At 47.4% G+C, this 15,450-nt stretch overlaps 1 protein-coding gene across 1 annotated transcript in view; it reads left to right on the forward strand.

Moving 5' to 3' along the window:
* The first annotated feature begins 592 nt into the window (after positions 1 to 592).
* tbc1d2b (TBC1 domain family, member 2B) overlaps positions 593 to 15,450 on the forward strand; it is a 110,734-nt gene continuing 95,876 nt past the window's right edge. Inside the window, exon 1 of the mRNA XM_071405118.1 lies at positions 593 to 1,098. Within this exon, the coding sequence (XP_071261219.1) occupies positions 760 to 1,098 (339 nt within the window). The 5' untranslated portion in view covers positions 593 to 759. The remainder of the gene's footprint in view (positions 1,099 to 15,450) is intronic.

The raw sequence follows: 15,450 nt of genomic DNA on the forward strand, positions 1-15,450 counted from the left end.
AGTGGTGGATAGTGAGGTGTTGACTGTAGGTCTAGTGGTGGATAGTGATGTGTTGACTGTAGGTCTAGTGGTGGATAGTGATGTGTTGACTGTTGATCTAGTGGTGGATAGTGAGGTGTTGACTGTAGGTCTCGTGGTGGATAGTGATGACCCACAGTCTGGACCCACAGTCAACACCTCACTATCCACCACTAGACCCACAGTCAACACCTCACTATCCACCACTAGACCACAGTCAACACAATACTATCCACCACTAGACCACAGTCAACATATCACTATCCACCACTAGACCTACAGTCAACACATCACTATCCACCACTAGACCACAGTCAACACCTCACTATCCATCACTAGAAAAATAAATAAAAAAAGACAGTAAATCGATATTTGTTAATTGATTACAATAATATATTTTTTTTCCTTCCCTTTAATAAATATATGTTTAAGTCAATTAAACTACAACCTTTGTGATTTAAATTAGACAAACGTCCGGTAAATCGTGAAAAAAAAAACATTCAGGTTGACTTTTATTTTGAAATTTAGCCGTATGCTCACGTGACCTTAATGTCGCTAGTTTCACAATGCTGAATGATCCCAAGTAATTTTGTCTCCTTCCTGGATTGGACTGCCTGCCATTTTTTAAGACATGTATTTTTATTGTTAGAGCGGCCACTTGAGTATCTGGTCAGTATAATGGATAATCTGTGACCGTGCGTCCGCTCTGGTGCAAACCAAGACGAAGAAAGTTGGGGAAAGATGCACGAAGAGGATGGCGGAGAGGAGAACTCTACACGAGACCTACGGATTCTGGCCTCCAATTCGGTGGACGAAGGCGAACCCGAATCGCCGAAGGACCCGGTCGCGAAACTATGCGGTTATTTGACTAAACTCGCAGGAAAAGGTCCGCTGCGGGGGTTTAAACTCCGCTGGTTTGTGTACGACGAGAGGAAATGTTATCTGTATTACTTCAAGACTCCCCAAGACGCCTTGCCGCTGGGACACATAACGATAGGCGAAGCCAGCTTCAGCTATGATGTGGAGGGGGATGAGGGGCAGTTTGAGATTCGCACCGCGGGCAAGGAGTTTGTACTCAAGGTAAATATAATCTACATGGTTTACAATTCTATAGTTGCGTGATGTTAAATGCATGTCCATGTCATGATGAGTGAATATACGTCCACAATTGACAATTATTTTGCGTAACAATATCTGTCACAGTGTCACTAGCGCAACAAGTAGTTCTAGACACACCCTTTAATACAGCCTATAGTTTTAGGAAGTATGGCCTGCATGCATTGGAACATGGCAACTAAGTGACAAATGTTGGGAAACTGTCATTGGTCTGTGCTGTTACAATGTGTCAACTGCATCTCATGTTACAGAATAGAACGTAGCCTGTTGAATCACGTGGGATGTAACGTAGCCTGTTGAATCACGTGGGATGTAACGTAGCCTGTTGAATCACGTGGGATGTAACGTAGCCTGTTGAATCACGTGGGATGTAACGTAGCCTGTTGAATCACGTGGGATGTAACGTAGCCTGTTGAATCACGTGGGATGTAACGTAGCCTGTTGAATCACGTGGGATGTAACGTAGCCTGTTGAATCACGTGGGATGTAACGTAGCCTATTGAATCACGTGGGATGTAACGTAGCCTGTTGAATCACGTGGGATGTAACGTAGCCTGTTGAATCACGTGGGATGTAACGTAGCCTGTTGAATCACGTGGGATGTAACGTAGCCTATTGAATCACGTGGGATGTAACGTAGCCTGTTGAATCACGTGGGATGTAACGTAGCCTGTTGAATCACATGGGATGTAACGTAGCCTGTTGAATCACGTTGGGATGTAACGTAGCCTGTTGAATCACGTGGGATGTAACGTAGCCTGTTGAATCACGTGGGATGTAACGTAGCCTGTTGAATCACGTGGGATGTAACGTAGCCTGTTGAGTCACGTTGGGATGTAACGTAGCCTGTTGAATCACGTGGGATGTAACGTAGCCTATTGAATCACGTGGGATGTAACGTAGCCTGTTGAATCACGTGGGATGTAACGTAGCCTGTTGAATCACGTGGGATGTAACGTAGCCTGTTGAGTCACGTGGGATGTAACGTAGCCTGTTGAGTCACGTTGGATGTAACGTAGCCTGTTGAATCACGTGGGATGTAACGTAGCCTGTTGAATCACGTGGGATGTAACGTAGCCTGTTGAATCACGTGGGATGTAACGTAGCCTGTTGAATCACGTGGGATGTAACGTAGCCTGTTGAATCACGTGGGATGTAACGTAGCCTGTTGAATCACGTGGGATGTAACGTAGCCTGTGGGATGTAACGTAGCCTGTTGAATCACATGGGATGTAACGTAGCCTGTGGGATGTAACGTAGCCTGTTGAATCACGTTGGATGTAACGTAGCCTGTTGAATCACGTGGGATGTAACGTAGCCTGTGGGATGTAACGTAGCCTGTTGAATCATGTTTAATGTAACGTAGCCTGTGGGATGTAACGTAGCCTGTTGAGTCACGTGGGATGTAACGTAGCCTGTTGAATCACGTGGGATGTAACGTAGCCTGTTGAATCACGTGGGATGTAACGTAGCCTGTTGAATCACGTGGGATGTAACGTAGCCTGTTGAATCACGTGGGATGTAACGTAGCCTGTTGAATCACGTGGGATGTAACATAGCCTGTTGAATCACGTTGGGATGTAACGTAGCCTGTTGAATCACGTGGGATGTAACGTAGCCTGTTGAATCACGTGGGATGTAACGTAGCCTGTTGAATCACGTGGGATGTAACGTAGCCTGTTGAATCACGTGGGATGTAACGTAGCCTGTTGAATCACGTTGGGATGTAACGTAGCCTGTTGAATCACGTGGGATGTAACGTAGCCTGTTGAATCACGTGGGATGTAACGTAGCCTGTTGAATCACGTGGGATGTAACGTAGCCTGTTGAGTCACGTTGGGATGTAACGTAGCCTGTTGAATCACGTGGGATGTAACGTAGCCTATTGAATCACGTGGGATGTAACGTAGCCTGTTGAATCACGTGGGATGTAACGTAGCCTGTTGAGTCACGTTGGATGTAACGTAGCCTGTTGAATCACGTGGGATGTAACGTAGCCTGTTGAATCACGTGGGATGTAACGTAGCCTGTTGAATCACGTGGGATGTAACGTAGCCTGTTGAATCACGTGGGATGTAACGTAGCCTGTTGAATCACGTGGGATGTAACGTAGCCTGTTGAATCACGTGGGATGTAACGTAGCCTGTTGAATCACGTGGGATGTAACGTAGCCTGTGGGATGTAACGTAGCCTGTTGAATCACGTGGGATGTAACGTAGCCTGTGGGATGTAACGTAGCCTGTTGAATCACGTTGGATGTAACGTAGCCTGTTGAATCACGTGGGATGTAACGTAGCCTGTGGGATGTAACGTAGCCTGTTGAATCACGTTTAATGTAACGTAGCCTGTGGGATGTAACGTAGCCTGTTGAGTCACGTGGGATGTAACGTAGCCTGTTGAATCGCGTGGGATGTAACGTAGCCTGTTGAGTCACGTTGGGATGTAACGTAGCCTGTTGAATCACGTGGGATGTAACGTAGCCTGTTGAATCACGTTTGGATGTAACGTAGCCTGTGGGATGTAACGTAGCCTGTTGAGTCACGTGGGATGTAACGTAGCCTGTGGAATCACGTTGGGATGTAACGTAGCCTGTTGAATCACGTTGGGATGTAACGTAGCCTGTGGGATGTAACGTAGCCTGTTGAATCACGTGGAATGTAACGTAGCCTGTTGAATCACGTGGGATGTAACGTAGCCTGTGGGATGTAACGTAGCCTGTGGGATGTAACGTAGCCTGTTGAATCACGTGGGATGTAACGTAGCCTGTTGAATCACGTGGGATGTAACGTAGCCTGCTTTCACGTCAGAGTCTCCAAAAGTCTACAATAACACCAGAAAAAGTGGCTAGATTTGTCGCTAGTCACTTTTTGAAAATGTGTCGCTAAAGGGGTCTGAATACTCACTAAATATAGCGACAAAGTCTCTAATTTGGCAACACTTCATGATGGTACATAGTTGGGCCTTGTTGCAAGAATCATTTTGCAGTCAATCCTGAATATTCTTTATGTTGTGTGTGTACAGTACCAGTCAAAAGTTTGTACACACACACTCATTCAATGGTTTTTCTTTATTTTTACTATTTTCTACATTGTAGAATAATAGTGAAGACATCAGAACTAGAAAAAAACATATTGAATCATGTAGTAACCAAAAAAAGTGTTAAATAAATCAAAATATACTACCTTTCCTAAGTTTGGGGTCACTTTGAAATGTCCTTGTTTTTTAAATAAAAGCAAAATGAATTTGTCCATTAAAATAACATCAAATTTATCAGAAATACAGTGTAGACATGTTGTAATCTACTATTGTAACTGCAAATGGCAGATTTTTTATGGAATAGCTACAGTCGTGGCCAAAAGTTTTGAGAATGACACAAATATTAATTTACACAAAGTTTGCTGCTTCAGTGTCTTTAGATATTTTTGTCAGATGTTACTATGGAATACTGAAGTATAATTACAAGCATTTCATAAGTGTCAAAGACTTTTATATGAAGTTGATGCAAAGAGTCAATATTTGCAGTGTTGACCCTTCTTTTTCAAGACCTCTGCAATCCGCCCTGGCATGCTGTCAATTAACTTCTGGGCCACATCCTGACTGATGGCAGCCCATTCTTGCATAATCAATGCTTGGAGTTTGTCAGAATTTGTGGGTTTTTGTTTGTCCACCCGCCTCTTGAGAATTGACCACAAATTCTCAATGGGATTAAGGTCTGGGGAGTTTCCTGGCCATGGACCCAAAATATCGATGTTTTGTTTCCCGAGCCACTTAGTTATCACTTTTGCCTTATGGCAAGGTGCTCCATCATGCTGGAAAATGTATTGTTCGTCACTAAACTGTTTTTGGATAGTTGGGAGAAGTTGCTCTCGGAGGATGTGTTGGTACCATTCTTTATTCATGGCTGTGTTCTTAGGCAAAATTGTGAGTGAGCCCACTCCCTTGGCTGAGAAACAACCCACACATGAATGATCTCAGGATGCTTAACTGTTGGCATGACACAGGACTGATGGTAGCGCTCACCTTGTCTTCTCCAGACAAGCTTTTTTCCGGATGCCCCAAACAATCGGAAAAGGGATTCATCATACAAATGACTTTACCCCAGTCCTCAGCCGTCCAATCCCTGTACCTTTTTCAGAATATCAGTCTGTCCCTGATGTTTTTCCTGGAGTGAAGTGGCTTCTTTGCTGCCCTTCTTGACACCAGGGCATTCTCCAAAAGTCTTTGCCTCACTGTGCGTGCAGATGCACTCACACCTGCCTGCTGCCATTCCTGAGCAGGCTCTGTACTGGTGGTGCCCCGATCCCGCAGCTGAATCAACTTTAGGAGACGGTCCTGGCGCTTGCTGGACTTTCTTGGGTGCCCTGAAGCCTTCTTCACAACAATTGAACCGCTCTCCTTGATGTTCTTGATGATCCGATAAATGGTTGATTTAGGTGCAATCTTACTGGCAGCAATATCCTTGCCTGTGAAGCCCTTTTTGTGCAAAGCAATGATGACGGCACGTGTTTCCTTGCAGGTAACCATGGTTGACAGAGGAAGAACAATGACTCCAAGCACCACCCTCTTTTTGAAGCTTCCAGTCTGTTATTCGAACTCAATCAGCATGACAGAGTGATCTCCAGCCTTGTCCTTGTCAACACTCACACCTGTGTTAACGAGAGAATCACTGACATGATGTCAGCTGGTCCTTTTGTGGCAGGGCTGAAATGCAGTGGAAATGTTTTTTGGGGATTCAGTTCATTTAATTGGCAAAGAGGGACTTTGCAATTAATTGCAATTCATCTGATCACTCTTCATAACATTCTGGAGTATATGCAAATTGCCATCATACAAACTGAGGCAGCAGACTTTGTGATAATTAATATTTGTGTCATTCTCAAAACTTTTGGCCACGACTGTACATAGGTGTACAGAGGCCCATTTATCAGCAACCATCACTTCTGTGTTCCAATGGCACGTTGTGTTAGCTAATCCAAGTTTATCATTTTAAAAGGCTAATTGATCATTAGAAACCCCTTAGACTAGTTGAGGATCTGGAGCATCAGCATTTGTGGGTTCGATTACAGGCTCAAAATGGCCAGAAACAAAGTACATTCTTCTGAATCTCGTCTGTCTATTCTTGTTCTGAGAAATGAAGGCTATTCCATGCGAGAAATTGCCAAGAAACTGAAGATCTCGTACTACTCCCTTCACAGAACAGCGCAAACTGGCCCTAACCAGAATAGAAAGAGGAGTGGGAAGCCCCGGTGCACAGCTGAGCAAGAGGACAAGTACATTAGAGTGTCTAGTTTGAGAAACAGATGCCTCACAAGTCCTCAACTGGCAGCTTCATTAATTAGTCTGTCCAGTGTCTGTGTTCTTTTGCCCATCTTAATATTTTCTTTTTATTGGCCAGTCTGAGATATGGCTTTTTCTTTGCAACTCTGCCTAGAAGGCCAACATCCCGGTGTCGCCTCTTCCCTGTTGACGTTGAGACTGGTGTTTTGCGGGTACTATTTAATGAAGCTGCCAGTTGAGGCATTTCCAGCTGTGCTAACATAATTGCTAACATAATTTTCTAATGATCAATTATCCTTTCAAAATCCTTTATCCTTTATCCTTTCAACATGCCATTGGAACACAGGAGTGATGGTTGCTGATAATGGGCCTATGTAGATATAACATTAAAAAATCTGCTGTTTCCAGCTACAATAGTCATTTACAGCATTAACAATGTCTACACTGTATTTCTGATCACTTTGATGTTATTTTAACAGACAAAAAAAAAGGACATTTCTAAGTGACCTCAACTTTTGAACGATAGTGTATATTTCATATTTGAGATTACAGATATGAGATTCTTCTCCCCTTTGCCTTGATGACAGCTTTGCGCACTCTTGGCATTCTCTCAACCAGCTTCATGAGGAATGCTTTCCAACAGTCTTGAAGGAGTTCCCACGTATGTATGCAGAAAGTATTCAGACCCCTTCACATTTTGTTAAGTTACAGCCATTTTCTAAAATCGATTAAATAAAAAATATCCTCTAATCTTCATACAATACCCCTTTTTCAAGATGGCGCTGACAGAGATGGTTGGAGTCCTTAGGAAACTATGCTGTATTTTGTTTTTTTTTATAAATGATTTCTTACACCAGAAAATCTTAAGTGTTATTACATACAGCTGGGAAGAACTATTAGATATAAGAGCGAAGTCAACTTACCAACATTATGACCATGAATACGACTTTCCCGAAGCAGATCCTTTGTTCGGACCACCACCCAGGACATTGGATGTAATCCCAGAGGCCGACCCAAAACAATGTCGCTGCAGAAGAGATAGACACAGCAGCCTCCTGGTAAGACTTCGGAGGCGTGCACACCACCCACCGCTTCCGAGTATATTACTCGCCAATGACCAGTCTCTAGACAACAAGGTGGATGAAATTAGGGCAAGGGTTGCCTTCCAGAGAGACATCAGAGACATTGTAACATTCTCTGTTACACGGAAACATGGCTCTCTCGGGATATGTTGTCGGAGTCGGTACAGCCACCGGGTTTCTTCATGTGTCGCGCTGACAGAAACAAACATCTGTCTGGGAAGAAGAAGAAGGGGGTGTATGCTTCATGATTAACGAAGAAGGGGGTGTATGCTTCATGAATAACGAAGAAGAAGGGGGTGTATGCTTCATGAATAACGACTCATGGTGTAATTGTAACAACAGGAACTCAAGTCCTTTTGTTCACCTGACCTAGAATTCCTTACAATCAAATGCCGACCACATTATCTCCCAAGAGAATTCTCTTCGATTATAGTCACAGCCGTGTATATCCCCCCTCCAAGCAGATACCTCGACGCCCCTCAAGGAACTTCACTGGACTCTATGTAAACTGGAAACCACATATCCTGAGGCGGCATTTTATTGTAGCTTTGGATTTTAACAAAGCTAATTTGAGAACAAGGCAACCTAAATACTATCAGCATATTGACTGTAGCAAGCGTACTGGCAAAACACTGGATCACTGCTACTAAGTTCTGCGATTCATACAAGGCCCTCCTCCGCCCTCCCTTCGGCAAATCCGACCACGACTCCGTTTTGCTCCTACTGTCTTACAGGCAGAAACTCAAACCGGATGTACCCGTGACTAGAACCATTCAATGCTGGTCTGACCAATCGGAATCCACGCTTCAAGATTGTTTTGGTCACGCGGACTGGGAAATCTTCCGAGAAGCCTCAGAGAATACATCGATTTATACGCTGACTTGGTGAGTGAGTTTATAAGGGAGTTCATTGGAGATGTTGTACCCACTGTGACTATTAAAACCTACCCTAACCAGAAACCATGGATAGATGGCGTCATTCACGCAAAACTGAAAGCACCACATTTAACCATGGAAAGAGGACTGGGAATATGTCTGAATATAAACAGTGTAATTATTCCCTCCGCAAGGCAATCAAACAAGCTAAATCGGTATAGGGACAAAGTGGAGTCACAATTCAACGGCTCAGACACGAGACGTATGTGGCAGGGTCTAGAGGCAGTTAAGGACATCAAAAACTAACTACACATCACGGACACATGTCTTGCTTCCAGGCAAACTAAACACCTTCGCCTTCTTTGAGGATAACACAGTGTCACCGACACAGCCCGCTACCAAGGACTGCGAGCCACCTCTCCCTCTCCGTGGCCGACGTGAGTAAGACATTAAAACGTGTTAACCCTCGCAAGGCTGCTGGCCCAGACTGCATCCCTAGCCGCTTCCTCAGAGCATGCACAGACCAGCTGGCTGGTGTGTTTACGGACATATTCAATCGCTCCCTATCCAAGTCTGCTGTCCACAAATGCTTCAAGATGGCCACCATTGTTCCTGTACCCAAGAAGGTAAAGAACTGAACTAAATTACTATTGCCTGTAGCACTCACTTCTGTCATCATGAAGTGCTTTGAGAGACAAGTCAAGGGTCATGTCACCTCCACCTTACCTGCCACCCTAGACCCACTTCAGTTTGCATACCGCCCCAACAGGTCCACAGACGATGCAATCACCATCACACTGCACACTGCCCTAACCCATCTGGACAAGAGGAATACCTATGTAAGAATGCTGTTCATTGACTATAGCTCAGCATTCAACACCATAGTACCCTCCAAGCTCATCATTAAGCTTGAGGCCCTGGGTCTGAACCCCGCCCTGTGCGGGGTTCAATTGGGTCCTGGACTTTCTGACGGGCCGCCCCAGGTGGTGAAGGTAGTTAACAACATCTCCACTTCTCTGATCCTCAACACAGGGGCCCCACAAAGGGTGCGTGCTCAGCCCCATCCTGTACTCCCTGTTCACGCATTACTGCTCTGCCATGCACGCCCCGACAACGACGAGACGGCCTATAGGGAGGAGGTGAGGGCACTCGGAGTGTGGTGTCAGCAAAACAACCCCTCACTCAACGTCAACAAAACAAAGGAGATGATCGTGGACTTCAGGAAACAGCAGAGGGAGCACCCCCCCCCCCTATCCACATCAACGGGACCGCAGTGGAGAAGGTGGACAGCTTCAAGCACCTCGGCGTACACATCACGGACAAACTGAAATGGTCCACCCACACAGTGTGGTGAAGAAGACACAACCGCGCCTCTTCAACCTCCAGGTGGCTGAAGAAATTCGGCTTGTCACCTAAAACCCTCTCAAACTTTTACAGATGCACAATTGAGAGCATCCTGTCGGGCTGTATCACACCCTGGTACGGCAACTGCACCGCCCTCAACTGCAGGGCCCTCCAGAGGGTAGTGAGGTCTGCACAATGCATCACGGGGGGGGGCAAACTACATGCCCTCCAGGACACACAGCACCTGATGTCACAGGAAAGCCAAAAAGATCATCAAGGACAACAACCACCCGAGCCACTGCCTGTTCACTTCACTTTCAATTTTTCTCTGCAGATCGTCTCAAGCTCTGTCAGGTTGGATGGGGAGTGTTGCTGCAGAGCTATTTTCAGGTCTCTCCAGAGATGTTCTATCGGGTTCAAGCCCGGACTCTAGCTGGGCCACTCAAGGATATTGAGACTTGGCCGGAAGCCACTCCTGCATTGTCTTGGCTGTGTGCTTAGGGTTGGTGTCATGTTGGAAGGTGAACCTTTGCCCCAGTCAGGTCCTGAGTGCTCTGGAGCAGGTTTTCATCAAGGATCTCTCTGTACTTTTCTCTGTACATCTTACCCTCGATCCTGACTAGTCTCCCAGTCCCTGCCGCTGAATAACATCCCCACAGCATGATGCTGCCACCACCATGCTTCACCATAAGGATGGTGCCAGGTTTCCCCCAGATTTACATTTAACATTTAAGTCATTTAGCAGACGCTCTTATCCAGAGCGACTTACAAATTGGAAAGTTCATACATATTCATCCTGGTCCCCCCGTGGGGAATGAACCCACAACCCTGGCGTTGCAAGCGCCATGCTCTACCAACTGAGCCACATGGGACCAGATGTGACGCTTGGCATTTAGGCCAAATAGTTAAATCTTGGTGTTCATCCTGGAACCAGAGAATCTTGTTTTTTATGGTCTGCGAGTCCTTTGGGAGTTTTTTGGCAAACTCCAAGTGTGCTGTCATGTGCCTTGTACTGAGGAGTGGCTTCCGTCTGGCCACTCTACCATAAAGGCCTGATCGGTAGAGTGCTGCAGAGATGGTTGTCCTTCTGGAAGGTTCTCCCATCTCCATAGAGGAACTCTGGTGCTCTGTCACAGTGACCATTACATTCTTATTCTGGCTAGCGGAGTAGAACACCTGTTTAGGAGAGGTGCCGGCTAGCGGAGTAGAACACCTGTTTAGGAGAGGTGCCGGCTAGCGGAGTAGAACACCTGTTTAGGAGAGGTGCCGGCTAGCGGAGTAGAACACCTGTTTAGGAGAGGTGCCGGCTAGCGGAGTAGAACACCTGTTTAGGAGAGGTGCCGGCTAGCGGAGTAGAACACCTGTTTAGGAGAGGTGCCGGCTAGCGGAGTAGAACACCTGTTTAGGAGAGGTGCCGGCTAGCGGAGTAGAACACCTGTTTAGGAGAGGTGCCGGCTAGCGGAGTAGAACACCTGTTTAGGAGAGGTGCTGGCTAGCAGAGTAGAACACCTGTTTAGGAGAGGTGCTGGCTAGCAGAGTAGAACACCTGTTTAGGAGAGGTGCTGGCTAGCAGAGTAGAACACCTGTTTAGGAGAGGTGCTGGCTAGCAGAGTAGAACACCTGTTTAGGAGAGGTGCTGGCTAGCAGAGTAGAACACCTGTTTAGGAGAGGTGCTGGCTTGCAGAGTAGAACACCTGTTTAGGAGAGGTGCTGGCTTGCAGAGTAGAACACCTGTTTAGGAGAGGTGCTGGCTTGCAGAGTAGAACACCTGTTTAGGAGAGGTGCTGGCTCTGGCTCCAGAGTAGAACACCTGTTTAGGAGAGGTGCTGGCTAGCAGAGTAGAACACCTGTTTAGGAGAGGTGCTGGCTTGCAGAGTAGAACACCTGTTTAGGAGAGGTGCTGGCTTGCAGAGTAGAACACCTGTTTAGGAGAGGTGCTGGCTTGCAGAGTAGAACACCTGTTTAGGAGAGGTGCTGGCTTGCAGAGTAGAACACCTGTTTAGGAGAGGTGCTGGCTTGCAGAGTAGAACACCTGTTTAGGAGAGGTGCTGGCTAGCAGAGTAGAACACCTGTTTAGGAGAGGTGCTGGCTAGCAGAGTAGAACACCTGTTTAGGAGAGGTGCTGGCTTGCAGAGTAGAACACCTGTTTAGGAGAGGTGCTGGCTTGCGGAGTAGAACACCTGTTTAGGAGAGGTGCCGGCTAGCGGAGTAGAACACCTGTTTAGGAGAGGTGCCGGCTAGCGGAGTAGAACACCTGTTTAGGAGAGGTGCCGGCTAGCAGAGTAGAACACCTGTTTAGGAGAGGTGCTGGCTAGCAGAGTAGAACACCTGTTTAGGAGAGGTGCTGGCTAGCAGAGTAGAACACCTGTTTAGGAGAGGTGCTGGCTAGCAGAGTAGAACACCTGTTTAGGAGAGGTGCTGGCTAGCAGAGTAGAACACCTGTTTAGGAGAGGTGCTGGCTTGCAGAGTAGAACACCTGTTTAGGAGAGGTGCTGGCTTGCAGAGTAGAACACCTGTTTAGGAGAGGTGCTGGCTTGCAGAGTAGAACACCTGTTTAGGAGAGGTGCTGGCTAGCAGAGTAGAACACCTGTTTAGGAGAGGTGCTGGCTTGCAGAGTAGAACACCTGTTTAGGAGAGGTGCTGGCTTGCAGAGTAGAACACCTGTTTAGGAGAGGTGCTGGCTTGCAGAGTAGAACACCTGTTTAGGAGAGGTGCTGGCTTGCAGAGTAGAACACCTGTTTAGGAGAGGTGCTGGCTTGCAGAGTAGAACACCTGTTTAGGAGAGGTGCTGGCTAGCAGAGTAGAACACCTGTTTAGGAGAGGTGCTGGCTAGCAGAGTAGAACACCTGTTTAGGAGAGGTGCTGGCTTGCAGAGTAGAACACCTGTTTAGGAGAGGTGCTGGCTTGCAGAGTAGAACACCTGTTTAGGAGAGGTGCTGGCTAGCAGAGTAGAACACCTGTTTAGGAGAGGTGCTGGCTAGCAGAGTAGAACACCTGTTTAGGAGAGGTGCTGGCTAGCAGAGTAGAACACCTGTTTAGGAGAGGTGCTGGCTAGCAGAGTAGAACACCTGTTTAGGAGAGGTGCTGGCTAGCAGAGTAGAACACCTGTTTAGGAGAGGTGCTGGCTAGCAGAGTAGAACACCTGTTTAGGAGAGGTGCTGGCTAGCAGAGTAGAACACCTGTTTAGGAGAGGTGCTGGCTAGCAGAGTAGAACACCTGTTTAGGAGAGGTGCTGGCTAGCAGAGTAGAACACCTGTTTAGGAGAGGTGCTGGCTTGCAGAGTAGAACACCTGTTTAGGAGAGGTGCTGGCTAGCAGAGTAGAACACCTGTTTAGGAGAGGTGCTGGCTAGCAGAGTAGAACACCTGTTTAGGAGAGGTGCTGGCTAGCAGAGTAGAACACCTGTTTAGGAGAGGTGCTGGCTTGCAGAGTAGAACACCTGTTTAGGAGAGGTGCTGGCTAGCAGAGTAGAACACCTGTTTAGGAGAGGTGCTGGCTAGCAGAGTAGAACACCTGTTTAGGAGAGGTGCTGGCTTGCAGAGTAGAACACCTGTTTAGGAGAGGTGCTGGCTTGCAGAGTAGAACACCTGTTTAGGAGAGGTGCTGGCTTGCAGAGTAGAACACCTGTTTAGGAGAGGTGCTGGCTTGCAGAGTAGAACACCTGTTTAGGAGAGGTGCTGGCTAGCAGAGTAGAACACCTGTTTAGGAGAGGTGCTGGCTAACAGAGTAGAACACCTGTTTAGGAGAGGTGCTGGCTAGCAGAGGAGAACACCTGTTTAGGAGAGGTGCTGGCTAGCAGAGTAGAACACCTGTTTAGGAGAGGTGCTGGCTAGCAGAGTAGAACACCTGTTTAGGAGAGGTGCTGGCTTGCAGAGTAGAACACCTGTTTAGGAGAGGTGCTGGCTAGCAGAGTAGAACACCTGTTTAGGAGAGGTGCTGGCTTGCAGAGTAGAACACCTGTTTAGGAGAGGTGCTGGCTAGCAGAGTAGAACACCTGTTTAGGAGAGGTGCTGGCTTGCAGAGTAGAACACCTGTTTAGGAGAGGTGCTGGCTAGCAGAGTAGAACACCTGTTTAGGAGAGGTGCTGGCTTGCAGAGTAGAACACCTGTTTAGGAGAGGTGCTGGCTTGCAGAGTAGAACACCTGTTTAGGAGAGGTGCTGGCTAGCAGAGTAGAACACCTGTTTAGGAGAGGTGCTGGCTTGCAGAGTAGAACACCTGTTTAGGAGAGGTGCTGGCTTGCAGAGTAGAACACCTGTTTAGGAGAGGTGCTGGCTTGCAGAGTAGAACACCTGTTTAGGAGAGGTGCTGGCTAGCAGAGTAGAACACCTGTTTAGGAGAGGTGCTGGCTAACAGAGTAGAACACCTGTTTAGGAGAGGTGCTGGCTAGCAGAGGAGAACACCTGTTTAGGAGAGGTGCTGGCTAGCAGAGTAGAACACCTGTTTAGGAGAGGTGCTGGCTAGCAGAGTAGAACACCTGTTTAGGAGAGGTGCTGGCTTGCAGAGTAGAACACCTGTTTAGGAGAGGTGCTGGCTAGCAGAGTAGAACACCTGTTTAGGAGAGGTGCTGGCTTGCAGAGTAGAACACCTGTTTAGGAGAGGTGCTGGCTTGCAGAGTAGAACACCTGTTTAGGAGAGGTGCTGGCTTGCAGAGTAGAACACCTGTTTAGGAGAGGTGCTGGCTTGCAGAGTAGAACACCTGTTTAGGAGAGGTGCTGGCTTGCAGAGTAGAACACCTGTTTAGGAGAGGTGCTGGCTTGCAGAGTAGAACACCTGTTTAGGAGAGGTGCTGGCTTGCAGAGTAGAACACCTGTTTAGGAGAGGTGCTGGCTAGCAGAGTAGAACACCTGTTTAGGAGAGGTGCTGGCTTGCAGAGTAGAACACCTGTTTAGGAGAGGTGCTGGCTTGCAGAGTAGAACACCTGTTTAGGAGAGGTGCTGGCTTGCAGAGTAGAACACCTGTTTAGGAGAGGTGCTGGCTTGCAGAGTAGAACACCTGTTTAGGAGAGGTGCTGGCTAGCAGAGTAGAACACCTGTTTAGGAGAGGTGCTGGCTTGCAGAGTAGAACACCTGTTTAGGAGAGGTGCCGGCTAGCGGAGTAGAACACCTGTTTAGGAGAGGTGCTGGCTAGCAGAGTAGAACACCTGTTTAGGAGAGGTGCTGGCTAGCAGAGTAGAACACCTGTTTAGGAGAGGTGCTGGCTTGCAGAGTAGAACACCTGTTTAGGAGAGGTGCTGGCTTGCAGAGTAGAACACCTGTTTAGGAGAGGTGCTGGCTAGCAGAGTAGAACACCTGTTTAGGAGAGGTGCTGGCTAGCAGAGTAGAACACCTGTTTAGGAGAGGTGCTGGCTTGCAGAGTAGAACACCTGTTTAGGAGAGGTGCTGGCTTGCAGAGTAGAACACCTGTTTAGGAGAGGTGCTGGCTAGCAGAGTAGAACACCTGTTTAGGAGAGGTGCTGGCTTGCAGAGTAGAACACCTGTTTAGGAGAGGTGCTGGCTTGCAGAGTAGAACACCTGTTTAGGAGAGGTGCTGGCTAGCAGAGTAGAACACCTGTTTAGGAGAGGTGCTGGCTAGCAGAGTAGAACACCTGTTTAGGAGAGGTGCTGGCTTGCAGAGTAGAACACCTGTTTAGGAGAGGTGCTGGCTTGCAGAGTAGAACACCTGTTTAGGAGAGGTGCTGGCTAGCAGAGTAGAACACCTGTTTAGGAGAGGTGCTGGCTAGCAGAGTAGAACACCTGTTT

Source organism: Salvelinus alpinus, chromosome 6 (genome assembly GCF_045679555.1).
Source record: "Salvelinus alpinus chromosome 6, SLU_Salpinus.1, whole genome shotgun sequence".
In the NCBI taxonomy this organism is placed as follows: domain Eukaryota; kingdom Metazoa; phylum Chordata; class Actinopteri; order Salmoniformes; family Salmonidae; genus Salvelinus; species Salvelinus alpinus.